The sequence below is a fragment of the Schistocerca piceifrons genome, chromosome X (genome assembly GCF_021461385.2).
Source record: "Schistocerca piceifrons isolate TAMUIC-IGC-003096 chromosome X, iqSchPice1.1, whole genome shotgun sequence".
Lineage (NCBI taxonomy): Eukaryota > Metazoa > Arthropoda > Insecta > Orthoptera > Acrididae > Schistocerca > Schistocerca piceifrons.
In genome coordinates, this window is record NC_060149.1 from 900563398 (window position 1) to 900583454 (window position 20057).

General features: G+C 41.2%; 1 protein-coding gene across 2 annotated transcripts in view; it reads left to right on the forward strand.

Moving 5' to 3' along the window:
- LOC124722551 (7-dehydrocholesterol reductase) overlaps positions 1–16007 on the forward strand; it is a 131250-nt gene extending 115243 nt beyond the window's left edge. For both annotated transcript variants that reach the window (XM_047247692.1, XM_047247693.1), the window contains one exon: positions 9252–16007. In XM_047247692.1, coding sequence (XP_047103648.1) covers positions 9252–9579 — 328 coding nt within the window. In that variant the 3' untranslated portion in view covers positions 9580–16007. The remainder of the gene's footprint in view (positions 1–9251) is intronic.
- The last annotated feature ends 4050 nt before the right edge of the window (positions 16008–20057 follow it).

Consider the following 20057-nt stretch of genomic DNA (forward strand, 5'->3'; position numbering starts at 1 on the left):
CTGTATGTTTCGGATAGCCCAAAGCAATCACACGATCATCGAAATATTCATTCAGGAAATTAAAGACGTCGGCCCTGCGATGTGGCCGGGCACCATCTTGCATAAACCACGAGGTGTTCGCAGTGTCGTCTAAGGCAGTTTGTACCGCCACAAATTCACGAAGAATGTCCAGATAGCGAGATGCAGTAATCGTTTCGGATCTGAAAAATGGGCCAATGATTCCTTTGGAAGAAATGGCGGCCCAGACCAGTACTTTTTGAGGATGCAGGGACGATGGGACTGCAACATGGGGCTTTTCGGTTCCCCATATGCGCCAGTTCTGTTTATTGACGAAGCCGTCCAGGTAAAAATAAGCTTCGTCAGTAAACCAAATGCTGCCCTCATGCATATCGCCGTCATCAATCCTGTGCACTATATCGTTAGCGAATGTCTCTCGTGCAGCAATGGTAACGGCGCTGAGGGGTTGCCGCGTTTGAATTTTGTATGGATAGAGGTGTAAACTCTGGCGCATGAGACGATACGTGGACGTTGGCGTCATTTAGACCGCAGCTGCAACACGGCGAACGGAAACCCGAGGCCGCTGTTGGATCACCTGCTGCACTAGCTGCGCGTTGCCCTCTGTGGTTGCCGTACGCGGTCGCCCTACCTTTCCAGCACGTTCATCCGTCACGTTCCCAGTCCGTTGAAATTTTTCAAACAGATCCTTTATTGCATCGCTTTTCGGTCCTTTGGTTACATTAAACCTCTGTTGAAAACTTCGTCTTGTTGCAACAACACTGTGTTCTAGGCGGTGGAATTCCAACACCAGAAAAATCCTCTGTTCTAACAAGGGAACCTCCCCATCGCACCCCCCTCAGATTTAGTTGTAAGTTGGCACAGTGGATAGGCCTTGAAAAACTGAACACAGATCAATCGAGAAAACAGGAAGAAGTTGTGTAGAACTCTCAAAAATTAAGCAAAATATACAAACTGAGTAATCCATGCGAATGATATGCAACATCTGGGACAGACTGAACTCAGGAGCACCATGGTCCCGTGGTTAGCGTGAGCAGCTGCGGAGCGAGAGATCCTTGGTTTAAGTCTTCCTTCGAGCGAAAATTTTAACTTTTTATTTTCAGACAATTATCAAAGTTCAGGCACTCACACATAATCAACTTCGCTCTCCAAAATTCCAGGACATTTGCTTGGATTTGCTTGGACATATGCAGTATTTGTCGGTCTACACACGGAAAAATTTGAAAACGTTAAAAACGTACGTTTTGACAGAGCACAAGGAAAAGTGAGCGACTGTGAAACTGTTGGATTCATTTGTTGCAGTTTATGTGACAAACTCTTATGTTTTCATCACTTTTTTGGGAGTAATTATCATATCCACAAGAAAACCTAAATCGGGCAACGTAGGAGAATGTTTTTACCCATTCGCCAAGTGTACAAGTTATGTGGGTGGACAACATATTCCTGTCATGTGACGCACATACCGTCACCGGTGTCGTATAGAATATATCAGACGTGTTTTCCTGTGGAGGAATCGGTTGACCTATGACCTTGCGATCAAATGTTTTCGGTTCTCATTGAAGAGTCACGTCCTTTCGTCTACTAATCGCACGGTATTGCGGTGCGGTCGAAAAACACAAACACTAAACTTATTACAGTGAACAGAGACGTCAATGAACAAATGGACAGATCATAACTTTGCGAAAATAAAGAAAAATTTTTCGCTCTAGGGAGACTTGAACCAAGAACCTCTCGTTCCGCAGTTGCTCTCGCTAACCACGGGACTACGGCGCTCCTGTGGTCGGATTGTGCTTGATGTTGGCTATCTTCGCTTGGACTACTCAGTTTGTATATTTTTCTTATTTTTTCATAGTTCCACACAACTTCTTCCTGTTTTCTCGATTGATCTGTGTTCAGTTTTTCAAGGCCTATCCACTGTGCCAACTTATAACGAAATCTGAGGGGGGTGCGATGGGGAGGTTCCCTTGTAAGGAATAAACCATGTTGTCCACAGCACACTTGCACGTTGTGAACAGCACACGCTTACAGCAGAAAGACGACGTAGAGAATGGCGCACCCACAGATTGCGTTGTCTTCTATATCTTTCACATCACTTGCAGCGCCATCTGTTGTTGAAAATTGTAACTACTGTAATTTCGAAAGTTTGTCCACCTGAAAATGTACTGTTGTCCCAAGCATATTGCAACAAACGGTGTATTTCTATCGCTGCTCGTTTAGTTTTTATTGCCGTTTCAAATATACCGGTCATTTTTGAAACACCCTGTATGTAGTGGTGATGTTGTTGCTCAGATTCTATGGTAGGCAACTTTCAGAGGTGGTAGGATGGACCAAAACAAGACGAAGTTTCAAGTAAGCATGGGCTCCAAAATGCATACCTTAAGGGCTATGAGCACTTGTTCAATAGAGATGTGTTTCACGGTGGTGAAGATGATCAAGTGCTCATAGGTCCTCGGATATCACTTTAGAGTACATGTTACTGGACATTTTTTCCTAGTTTTGGTCCATACTACCACCTCTGAAAGTTGCGTACCATACAATCTTAACAACATCAGTAACAGTATACGTATTACACTGTCAGAGTTATAAGAACGGTTGTCAAAAAAATGGTTCAAATGGCTCTGAGCACTATGGGACTTAACACCTGTGGTCATCAGTCCCCTAGAACTTAGAACTACTTAAACCTAACTAACCTAAGGATATCACACACATCCATGCCCGAGGCAGGATTCGAACATGCGACCGTAGCAGTCGCGCGGATCTGGACTGAGCGCCTAGAACCGCTAGACCACCGCGGCCGGCAGAACTGTTGTCGCTTATCACTTTCGACTCATTCGTTTCCAGACAGGGACCCTGTGGGACGGCGGGTGGAAAAGTTTGAATTATATATACACTCCTGGAAATTGAAATAAGAACACCGTGAATTCATTGTCCCAGGAAGGGGAAACTTTATTGACACATTCCTGGGGTCAGATACATCACATGATCACACTGACAGAACCACAGGCACATAGACACAGGCAACAGAGCATGCACAATGTCGGCACTAGTACAGTGTATATCCACCTTTCGCAGCAATGCAGGCTGCTATTCTCCCATGGAGACGATCGTAGAGATGCTGGATGTAGTCCTGTGGAACGGCTTGCCATGCCATTTCCACCTGGCGCCTCAGTTGGACCAGCGTTCGTGCTGGACGTGCAGACTGCGTGAGACGACGCTTCATCCAGTCCCAAACATGCTCAATGGGGGACAGATCCGGAGATCTTGCTGGCCAGGGTAGTTGACTTACACCTTCTAGAGCACGTTGGGTGGCACGGGATACATGCGGACGTGCATTGTCCTGTTGGAACAGCAAGTTCCCTTTCCGGTCTAGGAATGGTAGAACGATGGGTTCGATGACGGTTTGGATGTACCGTGCACTATTCAGTGTCCCCTCGACGATCACCAGTGGTGTACGGCCAGTGTAGATCGCTCCCCACACCATGATGCCGGGTGTTGGCCCTGTGTGCCTCGGTCGATTGCAGTCCTGATTGTGGCGCTCACCTGCACAGCGCCAAACACGCATACGACCATCATTGGCACCAAGGCAGAAGCGACTCTCATCGCTGAAGACGACACGTCTCCATTCGTCCCTCCATTCACGCCTGTCGCGACACCACTGGAGACGGGCTGCACGATGTTGGGGCGTGAGCGGAAGACGGCCTAACGGTGTGCGGGACCGCAGCCCAGCTTCATGGAGACGGTTGCCAATGGTCCTCGCCGATACCCCAGGAGCAACAGTGTCCCTAATTTGCTGGGAAGTGGCGGTGCGGTCCCCTACGGCACTGCGTAGGATCCTACGGTCTTGGCGTGCATCCGTGCGTCGCTGCGGTCCGGTCCCAGGTCGACGGGCACGTGCACCTTCCGCCGACCACTGGTGACAACATCGATGTACTGTGGAGACCTCACGCCCCACGTGTTGAGCAATTCGGCGGTACGTCCACCCGGCCTCCCGCATGCGCACTATACGCCCTCGCTCAAAGTCTGTCAACTGCACATACGGTTCACGTCCACGCTGTCGCGGCATGCTACCAGTGTTAAAGACTGCGATGGAGCTCCGTATGCCACAGCAAACTGGCTGACACTGACGGCGGCGGTGCACAAATGCTGCGCAGCTAGCGCCATTTGACGGCCAACACCGCGGTTCCTGGTGTGTCTGCTGTGCCGTGCGTGTGATCATTGCTTGTACAGCCCTCTCGCAGTGTCCGGAGCAAGTATGGTGGGTCTGACACACCGGTGTCAATGTGTTCTTTTTTCCATTTCCAGGAGTGTATATTTGTTGCCGTTCTCAACACAGGCTCTCATTTATACTTTTATCGTTCTCCATCATCCTAGAAAGTTTGTAGCATCGTCACGGAATCACCTGTATATACATACAATAAAGGCGCCGGCGCTCTGTAACATCGTTGGATGACGTTTCTGACCGTGTGCTCCTAGCAAAGCTTGATCTACTAAGTCCCGTCGACAATGTCTAGGAGTATGTGACATGAATTGTGAAACCCCCTCTATATTCCGGGAAAAGAGTGGTATATGCCACTTTTTTTACGCTTACCACTGCTGTAATTGACATGCCGTGAGCAGTACTTGGTTTTTACTTGCCTTCTGAAAGTGTTGTTGGTATTGTTTTTATGTTTAAAATAGTCTGTGGAGATCTGTAAAATTTCGCGGTGTTTTGGTTTGCAAAATAATTCGATGTGATTTGCTATTCATAGATTGTGTTGCAAATTTTTAACAGCATTTCGTTACCTTTTCACTTGCTCGCTGGTGAATTCTGAATGTTTGCATGTTGATATGACTCAGGCGTACTGTTTCACTGCACATTTATATTTCAGATACGCTGTTAGCAATCGTTTATTTTACTGTTTTGTTTTAGACTAGCGGCCGTGAATTTTGAATTTGGTCCGAAGTGTTTTCATTTTGTGTGTTGGAGAAAGAGAGAGAGAGAGTGTGTGTGTGTGTTGTGTGTGTGCGTGTGCGTGTGTGTGTGTGTGTGTGTGTGTGTGTGTGTGTTTGCCGCGTAAAACCAAGCGAAGGGGATCAGCGCAGCGCGGCGCGTCCGGTTTGACGTAAAACCGCACCACTCCGCGCACAACGAACAAGTTCCCCGAAGTGTCGGTACATCAAAGGAAATGGTTCGTTCATGTGCGGCTCTGCTTGGACGGTGTCCCTCAAATGTACAGTGGAACAATGTGTCCAAGCCACATCAATACAATAACATTCAGAATTCACTAATGAACGTGAGAAATGTAACGAAATGCTATGAAAAACACGCAACACAATCTATAAACAGCAAATCACACCAAATGGTTTTCCAGACCAAACGTCACAAAATTTTATCGATGTACATAGGTAATATTAAAAATTGAAAACAATAACTACAACAACAAAAATTTAGCAGGCCAATGAAAATCAAGTATAGTTCAGGGCACGTCAGCTACAGCAGCGGTAAGTGGAAAACGTAAGGGAATATGTCACTGTTTTATCGGAGTATATATATATATATATATATATATATATATATATATATATATATATATATATATATATATATATCAACGACCTTCCACTTAACTTTCAATAAGCAAAACTGGTACTTTTTGCAGGCTACTATTATTATCAATCCCATTAGGGAGAAAGCAACTGAAGATTGGTAAATGATATTTTTCAAAGAATTCTTAAGTGGTTTTCTGTGAATGGACCACCCATAAATTTTGAAGAAAACACACTACATTCAGTCCTGTACAACAAATAGAGTCATATCAATAACTGATGTAACCAATGAGCAAGAGTCAGTAAATGGGGTAGATAGTTCCAAATTCTGGGGCATGTGTAGAGATGAAAACGTGAACTAGAAGAAGCATAGCTCTGAATTTCTCAAACAGTTAAGTTCAGCTATTTTTGCTCTTCCTATAAGTGCTAATCTTGGAAACAAACGTATCAGTCTCGTGACATATTTTGCATATTTCCATTCAATAATGTCGTACGAAAAAATTTCTGGGGTAACTCATCAATTAGAAAAAAGTGCTGATTGTACAAAAGCGAGTAGTAAGAATAATATGTGGTGTCTTACTATGTAGGTACCCTTTCAAGGAGCTAGGCATTTTAACTGCACCGTCACAATACATATTTTCGCTTGTGAAATTCGTCATAACTAACCCATCACAATTTGCGAAGGACAGTGATACCCATATCTACAACACTAGAGGGAAAAATCACCTTTATTCCTATTTCGAATGCGGTCAGTGGCCCAGAGAGGAGTTCAATGCGCAGCAGTAAAAACTTTTGATCATATGACCAATAACATATACTGTCTGACAGATAGCGAAACCAGTTTTACGAGGTGTATTCAAGTTCTAAGGCCTCCGATTTTTTTTCTAATTAACTACTCACCCGAAATCGATGAAACTGGCGTTACTTCTCGACGTAATCGCCCTGCAGACGTACACATTTTTCAGAACGCTGACGCCATGATTCCATGGCAGCGGCGAAGGCTTCTTTAGGAGTCTGTTTTGACCACTGGAAAATCGCTGCGGCAATAGCAGTACGGCTGGTGAATGTGCGGCCACAGAGACTGTCTTTCATTGTTGGAAAAAGCCAAAAGTCACTAAGAGCCAGGTCAGGTGAGTAGGGAGCATGAGAAATCACTTCAAAGTTGTTATCACGAAGAAACTGTTGCGTAACATTAGCTCGATGTGCCGGTGCGTTGTCTTGGTGAAACAGCACATGCGCAGCCCTTCCCGGACGTTTTTGTTGCAGTGCAGGAAGGAATTTGTTCTTCAAAACATTTTCGTAGGATGCACCTGTTACCGTAGTGCCCTTTGGAACGTAATGGGTAAGGATTACGCCCTCGCTGTCCCAGAACATGGACACCATCATTTTTTCAGCACTGGCGGTTACCCGAAATGTTTTTGGTGGCGGTGAATCTGTGTGCTTCCATTGAGCTGACTGGCGCTTTGTTTCTGGATTGAAAAATGGCATCCACGTCTCATCCATTGTCACAGCCGACGAAAAGAAAGTCCCATTCATGCTGTCGTTGCGCGTCAACATTGCTTGGCAACACGCCACACGGGCAGCCATGTGGTCATCCGTCAGCATTAGTGGCACCCACCTGGATGACACTTTTCGCATTTTCAGGTCGTCATGCAGGATTGTGTGCACAGAACCCACAGAAATGCCAACTCTGGAGGCGATCTGTTCAACAGTCATTCGGCGATCCCCCAAAACAATTCTCTCCACTTTCTCGATCATGTCGTCAGACCGGCTTGTGCGAGCTCGAGGTTGTTTCGGTTTGTTGTCGCATGATGTTCTGCCTTCATTAATCTGTTGCACCCACGAACACACTTTCGACACATCCCTAACTCCATCACCACATGTCTCCTTCAACTGTCGATGAATTTCAATTGGTTCCACACCACGCAAGTTCAGAAAACGAATGACTGCATGCTGTTCAAGTAAGGAAAACGTCGCCATTTTAAGTATTTAAAACAGTTCTCATTCTCGCCGCTGGCGGTAAAATTCCATCTTCTGTACGGTGCTGCCATCTCTGGGACGTATTGACAATGAACGCGGCCTTATTTTAAAACAATGCGCATGTTTCTATCTCTTTCCAGTCCGGAGAAAAAAAATCTGAGGTCTTAGAACTTGAATGCACCGCGTAAATCTAATTTAAAATCATATCTCCTGGACATCTCCTTCTATATCATTGACGAATCTCTGCTTACAAACTGGTAGCCATTAAAAAACACTTGTTTTGTAGTGTAGTTGCATGAATAGGAATAAAATGGTAATGTGTTGATTAATGTTAACTATTCATGTAGGGGGAAGTGGACGAAAATGACATACTTAAAAGTTCATTGCAGGCATGAATTAAACAACGCCTTCAGTCACAACTTTTTCGTGTTTTATTAACTACACGATGCATTTCGGACCCTGTGGGTCCATCATCAGGTGTAATTTGTCTCATTCAGGAGAAGAAATAAAACATGTATTGAGACAAATTACACCTGACGATGGACCCACAGGGTCCGAAATGCATCGTGTAGTTAATAAAAAACGAAAAAGTTGTGACTGAAGGCGTTGTTTAATTCATACCTCCAATGTTTTGAATACAGTCACGTTTTAAGCTGCAAAATATGGATAAAATTAAATTAAAAAAGTTAATTATTTCTCACAGTCCATGTATGCCAATTAAAATTATATAAATGCAATTTTACGTTAGACTGAGGTTTCTAGAGTAGCATGTCATAAAGAAATTCAGTGTAAAATAATTAGTTTCACTATGAATTCATTATTTCAAAAATTTTGTCAGCATGTCATTCTGGAATACCTTGTGCGGCTAAATGATACACCTTTTCACTTGGCAGAGTTATTCCTTTATTTTTACTACTACATTATTAATGTAAGGATAAATTACAGAATGAACATATATCATGCCTTAATTAAGGATTAGAACTGTAATCCTAACAAATTAACAATGTGAATTCGTAAGATATACCAAAATTTATGGCAAATTATTTCCAGGAAATTAGAACCTTACCACTCAGCTATAAAAATACTATTTGTTGTTGCTAGTTACTGATTTAATTTCTAATAGGCTTTTTATGAACAGACACACTGCGTTTCAGCAATCGATAAGCTAAGTGATGGAGCAGCGCAAAAACAACATAGTCCTGTGTCATTTTACCCTCTTCAGCACAAACGTAATCTTTGGTCATAAGCTCGAAAACTAACAAACACACAATCAAAATATTGCTACAGACTTAAAGATTTACTTTTATAAGATATCCGCCTGATAGTAAATCTTCCGCACAAATAATCAATACTGCACAATTTTAAAAGTTTCTTAAGAGAAATATTGGTATATTTAACTTCGAAAGTAGTTTCCCGCGTCTCACCCCACCAAATGGAAACAGGAAATGATTAACGGCAAATTGTAGCCACCACAAGCAATCGAGTAAACCACACACTATCATTCTGGCAGCTGCCAAAGTTAAGAAAAAAACACTACGTCGTTTTGCCCTTCTGTGTCATTTTGGGCCACTTTCCCCTATACACATCCTGTAAACTGACTCGTTCCACATCATTTCGATAAAATATTCGCTCAAATGATCTATGCAACGTGTAACTAAGTGACCTACTTTATTTGCTGCCACTCCTAGAAGGACTCGCAGTTGGTACTAACGCGACGTGTTGTTGTTTAGATGTCATCTGTGGGGTCGTCCGGCGCAGTTTCTGGAAGCAGAGTACAAGGACAAGCAGGGCCGAGTACATCGAACGCGGCTTCTGGTGTCAGGGAGCTGGGGGGTGGCTCGCCACCTCAACTACACGTTCGAGATCCTGAGCGCCCTAGCGTGGTCGCTGCCGGCGATGGGCCTGGGAATTCTGCCGTTCCTGTACGTGATCTTCCTGACCCTACTCCTGGTCCATCGGGTCTACAGGGACGAGGAGAAGTGTCAGCAGAAATACGGGAGCAGCTGGCAAGCCTACTGTCGTCTGGTGCCCTACCGCCTGCTGCCGTGGATTTTCTGAGCTTCGCCGCTGCTGCCACCGCCGCCAGCGTCATGCACCAGCTGGAGGCCACCTTAGAGGAGGTCGAGCTGGAGGAGGAGGACGAAGATGATGACTAAGCTGCCCAATCTGTGTCCGGTAATCAAATGATGTCCGCCAGCAAAAATGGAAAACTGCTTCAGAAAAATTATGCACATTAAGTGACTACTTGGCCACAGCAAGCTACAGAAAAACGCCCCCAGAAAAATGGAAAACTGCTCCAGAAAAATTACATACGAAAAGTGTCTAGGTCCCTAGCTTGCAGCAAGCTACAGGAAGAAGGTTAACGGTAGAAAGAGCCGAACATAGCTCGCGATCCTGCTTCCGTTTATTGGTGCTCTGTGACGGAAAAACAGACTTTACCAAAAAGCGGAAATATGGTACATAAATGAAAATCGGAATATTTTACTGTATTTTGAAAAAAAAGAAGATTTGGAATTTCGACATAAATATCGTATTTTCACGAACAAGATCAGCTACCATTGCATTTTATACTACCACTTGTGTATAAAATTTACGCGGATAGTCAATAACGCACTGTGAAATGTACAAAACAGACCATAAATTTGAGACTTACTACTAACTACACACTTAGGAACTATATTACATATAGCATGTCCGATTGACATCTGTCCTCTGCCTCACTGCACTTTAATAACGAGATATCCCGTTTTGTACGAACTGAATTTGTGACGAATAAAGCGGCGCAGAAAACTGCATGTGGGTTATTGTTTTTCTTTATACTAACGTAACAAAAATTGAAAGTTTATGTGTTATAATAAGATGTGGTAACAGAAAAAACCGAATTCTACTAGGATCTCTCAGTTATAAAGAGTGAGACATAAAGATGACTAAAAGTTGCATTTGATAACAGCTACAAATCGAAGAGAACTGAAAAGGCATTTCTCAGACTAAAAACCTATTCAGTACTTTAGTTCCTCGATTGTTTCAAACTAACAGCCGTCCGCGTAACTGCATAATGTAAAAAAAAAAAAAAAAAAAAAAGTTAGGACGTCACACGATGCTTACCGGTAATGGGGACTACAGGAGCCAGAAATTTTTTCTGAACTATTTTTTTAATATTTCGATGTTTCGTGGTTTTCTTTATTAAAATTCGTTGTCAAAACTCTTATAACTATTACTAACGTGTGAGCTAAGACTCCTCATCCTTCACTATTACGTCTCCTTTTAAGATCATCGTTTCTTAAAACCGTATCGATGCGACTGCAACCTAATCAACGATACTGTATACAAGTGCACTTTGTCGAACTGATTCGTGTTGGCTACTTTCGACCAATTTGTGAATTCTTTACGTTGTTGATGCACCGTTACCACTTCGTATTCTTCCAGCCTTATTCATTTTCTGACCGGTTTTATTGTCATCAATTAGCCAACTGACAGGGTGGTAATGTTGCATTACACTTTTGTCTCTCCAGGCTTAAATTTCACCATCATTCTAGCGCACAGTCGCCCACATTGGGAATGACACTTGCTGCTACACGATTGGCATCAGTTGGGCACATTACCCGTTCTTCCTAGCCGACAATAATGTTTAGGCTTTAAATTTTTTTTAAGTATTTCACTTGGGATGCAGTAGGCGTTAATGAAATGAAATCAAATGTCGTGTTGAGAGGGCTTCCCGACGGGTAGACCAGTCGCCTTGTACAAGTCTATTTAGTTGACGACACATCGGCGAATTGCGTGTCGAGGAGGATGATATGATGATGAAGACAACAGAGCAGAAAGTCCCCGAGCGGAGCTAATCTCCGACCCAGCCGGGAATCGATCCCAGGCCCCACGCGTGGCATTCTGCCGCCATCACCACTCAGCTATGCAGCCGGACAGCAGGCGTTAATAGGAATATGATTCAAAAAACTGCTCATGGTGAAAAGGGAGGTGGGATTGCTCCTTTGATCTGGTCGTATCCCATCGACGATCTAACAAGGAGACCGCACCTACTCGTCACCACCGATTTCGTCCAAGTTTATCGTGTATGCAGGGTTAGACTACAAATGGGAGTTCAAGATGGCCAGGCGTTTCGAAAAAAACGGCATTTTTGATGAGGCGTGAGCTGTTCATGTTTGCGTAGTTTCCAGGCAGCAGTTGGCACATAGGAAAGAATGCAGAACGGTATTCTGAGGGTCGTGAGGTTGTGTCCCAACGCAGAAACCCGTCTTTACTTGTTCAGTTTTTACATTACACACATTGCAGATAAACGGGAATAATGCTCAATGTATTGAATTTAATAATATCTTCATAAAAGGCCTGGAAAGAAAAAGAAAAGAAATCGACATTGCACATGATTTCCAAGAAAGAATTGTACTTACATCGCCCACAAGACTCTGCAAGTAATTTTCCAGGAAGGGTTTGCAATTAAAGCGTCCAGAAATTCGTATTCCGTTACTTTTATTTTCACATGAACAGTAGACTTCCCTGTTTTTCCGATGAATATCAACCCAGCACGTGTAAATCATCAACACTAAAATAATAAAACAACCTAATTTTATATGCGAAGCTCTTGTGTACACCTTACGTCTCCTTCCTCGAATTTATTTGCAAACCCAAGTATTCGTTCACCATTCTTTTTCATGCCTTTTATGAAAATATTAATAAATCCAATATATTGAGCATTATTTATGTTTGTTTGCAGTGAATCTAACGTAAAAATTGAAATCTTATGACCCTCCCAATACCCTTCTGTACTCCTCCCATTGTGCCAAGCTCTTTCTGGAAGCTTTGCTAACATGAACGCGTCCTGCCTCACCCAACCATCAGCGCGGGTGGACACGGCACGCTTATAACTTTTCGCCTGTTTCCGCTCGCGGCCTGTTGTCACGTTATTGTTTCCTCACTCTACCAGCCTTCATGATTTCACCGCGAGAGTCACTGACACCTTAAGTGCAGAACTAATTATTCCTCTAATTTTCAGTAACACTTGTAAATAGTAGTTGTATTTATTACACACACAGTAGATGCTAATATGTTTATGGATTCATAAATAACATGTAGTGGAATTCACAGCAGACAAATGTTTACAAATTTATAGCACGAAGCTCACTCAAATACTAGAGTCACATTGCCGTCAGATTACCTTTTGTGAGAAATTTATATCACCTTAACAGGGCGATCACTATTTTCAAAATCGCTAAGCATGAATAGAAGATTTGTTTGTAAGAACTATAAGACATGAATGAACGTAAGGATAGGATTCTCCAGAGAACATATATCAAGAACTGAAGTCGTTGCTGTTTGCTAGATGATACACAAGTTGGTGAATAACAGTCTGTAAAGCTGTTAAGCGTATTTCAGGATAGGTCGTGCTGAGAAATAATTGTTAAGAAAAAAGAATTGATAAGTTGCGCCGATTCCACGTTAATTGGCATTGAAGTTAGCTAATCACGCAGTAGCACGTAAATTCAACCTGCCCACCAGACAAAACTTGTATTTGTTGTTCTCATAGTGTAGATGATAGCCCACGAGAGTGCTCAGCCTTGTTGCGGGTTCGATCCTTACTACCGCCCCACGTCCAATGTTTGTATCACTCTCTTGTTCATTTTTAGCAAACCAAACTAAGAATATGTTTGCCGACACCGTCTTTGGCGGGTCTCTGGAATTACACGCGCAACGATCTGATTGGATAACTACAATGCTAATTAACTCAGAAACGGCCCAACGTATCGATTTTTTAAACAATTATTCCTCTGCACAACCTACCCTGCAACACTCTTACAAGTTTTCAGACTGTTTCTCACTGTCCTGTATATCACAAAAAAAATTGCTAAACTTTAGTGGGAAAATGTCATTCCTGTCACCACATGGTCATTTACTGTAAGGTTTGAGGTAAAACAGTGTAAAATAATGCCTCTAAGAATCGTGGAAGTTTTGTCATATCTGTTTATGTAATATAACCGTTTGTACATTGTGTTGGAGGCTTATATCAAGAACTGGCTTAACATCTGCGTAATGGATTTCAGAAAAATCTCTAAAGGTCAGTACCTCGCTCAGGTGGGTCTTGTCCTAGACTAACAGTGATGAATGCGGCGAGATGACTGGATCCGACTGTGAATAACCTCTAGTCTCACGAGCCAGCGGGCTGTACGTCACAATATAATAGCAAGATGGACTGTTTATATCTAGTACAAGAAATGTATTCACTGTTGCGAATGTGATCAGACTCCAGGTGTGCAAAGCATTAGTGACAACGAAAAATTATGCCGGACTGGTGCTCCAACCCGGATTTCCTGCTCTAGGCTAGCGGTCACCTAACCCGCCTCGGCCATCCGCGAACGCCTACCGCCAGGACCGACCCAATTTTCCACCTGTCACCAAGATCCAGCATTGTGTACTCGCACACTTGCTGTGATTACTGCACAGAGCGAAACCTTCGATTATTGACGCGACCTTGTGTGGGCATGAAATATTATTTTGCAATATCTGTGTTTTTACAATGTACCTTGCAGTGGACTTCAGACATGTTTGATGGACAAAGCATAGTACACTGTAAGACACAGGCACTGCAATATAGTGTCTATAGCTACAATGATCCTCAATAGGAATCGGTGGTATACCCCTAGTTGTCATTCATCAGACTGAGATCAATGAAATTTCTGAATGGATACTGATATGAATAATAATAGCCATCGCACATAACGGTCGTATTTAATACTATGCTGTTTTGGGAACCAGGCTTAGATAGGTGCTGCTGTAGCCAACAGTGATAAAGGTGGCATGACGACTGGATCCGACTGTGGATAATTTCTAGTCTTACAATGTAGTAGACCGTACTTTTCAGTATAATAGCAAGCTGAACTCCTTTTGTATCCTATACAAGAAGTGCAGTCACCGTTGCGAATATGATCACACTCCAGGTGTGCAAAGTGTTAGTGACAACTAAAATTTGTGCTGGACCTGGGCCCGAACCTGGGTTTCCTGCTTTAGGCCAGCGGTCGCCCAACACGCCTCGGCCATCCGCGAACGCCTCCCTGCAGGACCAACCCAAATTTCCACCTGTCACCGAGTTCCAACATTGTATACTCCCACACATGCTCTGATTAATGCACAGGGCAAAACCTTCGATTATTGTCGCAGCATTATGTGGGCATGAAATACTATTTTGCAATGTCTGTGTTCTTACAATGTGGCGTGAACGTGAAATACTGTTTTACAAGGTCTGTGTTTTTATAAATGTTTGACGGACACAGTATAGTACATCGTAAGACACAAGCACTGCATTGTAGTGTCTATAGCAACACTGATACTTAATAGCAATTGGAGGTATAATTCTTGCTGTCACTGATCAGTCTGAGATCAATGGAATTTACAATGGATATCCATGTTAATAATACTAATAATTATGGTAACCGTAACATATAACGGTGTTATTTAGTAGCATGGACTTATGGGAACCATAAATCACTAATGAAGTTTTTTTGTGGAGAACTGCATAATGCATTACACAGCTGTAACTGTATAGTTTATAAAAGACGATCGATTTCGGTCTATGACGAGACCTTCATTGGGTCCATATTTGCATTTGCGTAATTTTCATAAGAGTCATCAGATGTACGTTGTTCCATCGTTGATATTGACCGCAAATCAATTACAGCCTCTCCATTTATCAAAATAAAATATCTCTCCTAAACAGTTCTCAACTTTTCGATCAATTTTTACTATGGATGACTGCCTAAAGCGAGGCTGTGGACTGGTGTGTAATATGCAAAGGTAGCTGACGTTTTGCCTAGTTTCAGATTTACATAAAATCCAGATTTTTGACAAATATGGTATAAAATTTTTTGTATGTTTCAGATTTAAATGTACACATTCTTGTACTTCAGTGGGTCCAGGAGAATTGTCGCTATTGAATTTACATTTGTACGACATTTTTTCAAAACTGAGTGATTTTCTGAGAGGTTATAGTCGGTTATATGGAGTCAGTAGACGAAGCAAGTAGTTTGGAGAATATTTACTCCTAACTTTACTAAAATTGTCGTGAAGAGCCTTGCAGTGTCAGCACTGCTTATAGGTTTATAAAATATTATGATCGCAAATGTTACCTGACATAATATGTACCCACCACATCTTCAAACATGTCTACAAGTATTTAATTGCACTACATTACTGGATTATATGGGCAAACTCGCAGCAGCTACTGAAGCAGCTCCAAGTAAACTAAATGTCTTAATGGTGAATGTATTCAAAATTGTTTACAAGTATTTATATGCACTATATTACTGGATGGGGTCTACAAACTTGCAGCAGCTAGCAAATAATGAGCCAAGTAAATTAAATGTCTTAATGTTCAATGTATTATTATTTTTACATGTGTTCCCCATGGTACTGCTAGTAGTGTGTCCTATGGTGTACTAAATATGCTTTGAATGTATTTGTGTATTGTGTCATAGAACCACACAGGTGGTGAATATATATATATATATATATATATATATATATATATATATATATATATATATATATATATATATACACTCATTACTTGTCATAAATGTTACCGTGTTAAAACATTGACTTGGAGCACATTAATTATATAAAAGGTGTGGAAATTTATTATTATCTGTAATAAATGTTTTGTCAAAAGTAGATCAACACTGATATAGTGATTACATAAACTCCATGTGTCTATCAAATTTCTTGGCAACCCACTGTTAATTGTTACACATGTCAAAAGCAGAGGCAGACAAACGCAACGCATACTTAATAATGGCCAGGTGGATGCTGATATATGTTAATCCCTTGTCTTAAATGTTTGTGAGTCACACGGAGTAATCAATATTAGCATTCATACCTATGTCAATATTAAGTGTTCGTTGATGCTATTAAATTAAGAAATGTAAATGTATGTGAAAAACAAAAGTTTGTTAATTAAGCATTTATGAAGACTAATTTGATGCTCATATTCGTTAAGTTAATTCTGTTAAGGCTGATATGTTAAAAGGAAAAGAGTGTGTGTGTGTATGTGGGGGGGGGGGGGCGGAAGGCTTATGACTGTGACATACATGTCGCAAGTGTTTGTGAAGTAAAGGAAATATGAACACTGGGTTTATTTATTAATTGAAGGGGTCGGAGAGATATAGTCATAAGCCACATTGAACTGGTTTTGAGATACAGCGAGTTTAAAGTTCCACGGAGGTCTGAAAATGTTTAATGCAAAATAGAAACCTTATTTCTACTGCAAACACTTGCTTAATACTTGCGATGCATGTTGTTAAATAGTCAACTCTCTGTATGCTACAAAATATTAATTTTTGAATGATTCTAATAAAGATGTAGTCAACGGTGGCTTATGACTATATCTCCCAAAAAATTGTTTAAAACATAAAGTATGAATTTGTAAGGATTTATTTTCTACTACTCTTACACAGCAAGCAGAATATATAATTTTTACACATTAATATATACATATCAGATATCTGAGATGTATAAATTACTTTTTCATTGATACAATTACATCAAGGAAGTTCCTCTACCTCATCATTGTACATGTTATTTCCAGCACATGACCGAAAGAAATCTTGATTTGATGCAGATATGTATGGCATAAGAGACAGTAGCTTATCAATTTTCTTCTGGGTAATTGGTAGTGGCTTTCTGTACTCTATAGGCAGCTGATATGGATTTGGTTCAACTAGCCTTCCTTTCTTTTTGACACGAATGTCCACTGACATGAAAGCTCCTATGTCTTAGCTTGAAGGGATCTTCAGACTCTAACTTCAATTGAGTAGCTTCACTGAAATGGTGGGGGTCTCCAGACGTGGATTCTGTACGTTTTGAGATCAATGTCTTCAGGCTTTCCAAACTTCTGAAGTCTTCTCTTTCCATTTTAGTTACAATGAATTATTTTGGACTCGCAGATTTTATTACTTCTGCCCATTCATCTGGAGTGTTTACTATTGGACGTCTGTTTCTTGCAGACCGTTCAATGCGATCAAAATCACGATCGCAAGGTAGCATGGTGTGACCTACCACAGGGAAGGAATGCTGGACAGAATCAAATCTTTTGGTAGCAACAAGGGACCTTTCCAAAGCAATAATAGTCCAATTCTTTGCCTGACCCTTGCAGTTGTCTGTGATTATGTGGAGATGTTTTGTCTGAGGATTAGTTATCTCCAAGTACTTCAATAAGCAGCTCCCATCCTCATCTGAACCCCGTCCTCCATCTTTCTCGCTCCACAGAAACATATAACCCTTATTTGATCCACAGTCGTGGATACCATAGTTGTATGTCCATATTTTCCTCTTGAAAAATGCTGGACCAACTGTTAGTTTAGGTGTGGGGAATGTTCGCTGCATGTCCATTGCTATCACATGATGCTCTTTCGAATTTTCTTTAGCCAGAGCAGTTAAAGACGCAATCATATTTTGTCCTCTGTCAGCCATTTTGAGATGCAGTTCATATTGCTGTATCTTTTCTGTGACTTCTTCTGCACATAATTCTGGGTTATTTATTGCAATTAGAAATCCATCACATTTTGAACAGGTGTCACTTTTTGGTAGTTTGAAACCTATGTTAAATTGAGATACGAAAATTTCTCTGAATGTACTTTCAGGTACTGCAGGAACCTGCTTTTCCTTGCAGTATTCTGAGTATTTATCTCGAAATAAGGAAGCAATTGTGAGATCACAATACAAATACACTTTATTGGGATTCTGTTGCCTACTGCAATGACTGTTATATTTCGGTATGGAGCTGAGATTTCTCTAACACTTTGTGCAGCTTCGTCTTGAAATTTATGTGGGTAGTTACCATGTTTTCCTGAAAGAAAAAAAAAACTGAGCTTATATCCTCTTCCTAATAGAAATTTTTGTATAGTATTCAGTTTGAGTACATCCCTAACTTATAGCACAGAGTAACATACAAACCTCTTCCATCTTCTTTTGGCACTGCAAATCCCTGCTTCATTTGATGTTGCAAATTCCTCACTCTTCATGCATGTATCTGTAAGCCATGAACCCTTAGGAAAGCTTCCTTGCAGATCATGACTTCTATACCGTATACCCTCACATTATAAGAAAATGTAACACCCCTGAATGATACTTTCTTGGAAGTCTTTTTTGGATAGCTTTGAAAGAAATTATGACAAATAAAACAAAATGAAATAAATATGCAAAATATTAAACCATTTGTATTTAAATAGTGAACAAACCTCCGATTTTTCGGTTCCATTTTCGTACAGCTCATCAGGTGAGTATTTTGGGCATTAAAGTTTCCTATGTCCCAAAATGAATAAAAAATGTTTTCTTCCTCTCCAAGCAGTTTTGTGAAACATTTATTTAAACAAGTACAGGGACTTCCTATAGTAGCAGCCTGAACAGTCTTGCGTGTTTTCAAAGACTTATACCGCTGACCAGCATTTCGTCGACGTTTTGCTTTATTTTTCTTCCACTGATCAATATTTCGCTTTCTTTCCTGCGAAGGCTTTGGTTTTTCGGGTGATTCTTCATTTATTCTGCTTATTTCAAGCTATAATATGAAGAGCAAAACAGTCTAAGAATTTGCGTGAGATATAGTCGTAAGCCACAGAAAACATTAAATTTCGCTAAAATCACATTAATTGGAAAATATTTTTTACACATCTTTTGCCTTTGAAACTACATTATTGCATCATTAAGTAGTAATATAAATGTGCCCATCAAGTTTCATTATTAACACACAGGATGGCTGTCAAATGCGTTGGCAATGTTGAGAGAAACAAAGTCACAAGCTACAGGAAATTAATCGCCAGAAATAAACCGTTTTATATACTTACCGAAACATCATCTCAGCTAGAACTGCTGGTCGATGGATGCCAAGATTCATCACCCTCAGGATCCAAAGGGTAAAGCTCTTCACTTCCACTACTGTCTGTGTCAAATATGCGTTGAAGACACGAAGACGCTTCAGACGTTCCTGACCCACCTGCCATTTTGCCGTGGCTTGTGACTATGTATCTTCTGAAACTACCACCATATGGCACACTATAGAGCTGCACTCCGTCATTGCCTGCTATTTGTTGCAGTAACACGGAACTTTTTCAACACATTGTGAAGAAGACATTGTTAGGAATGCCGCAACATGAAAAACTCAATTTCGTGAAAGTTGTGGCTTATGACTATATCTCTCCGAGCCCTTCAATTATATAATTTATAATGAGCATATATAGCTGAAAAAATTAACTTTGTAAATAAATAAATAAATAAATAAATATATATATATATATGTGTGTGTGTGTGTCTCAGTGTGTGTGTGTGTGTGTGTGTGTGTGTGCGTGTGTGTGTACGTGCAGCCATCAAATGTGAAGAGGGCTGCTATAATTTGTTAATAGCTTACAGAGCATGTGGACAAGAGTATATGTCAGTTATATCTTGTAAATATTTATGTGTTTAAAATGATAGATGGATAGTGACATTCTGTAAATCCATGAATGTGAGGTGGTCCTCGAAATTTCTAAACCACACGTTTTCTA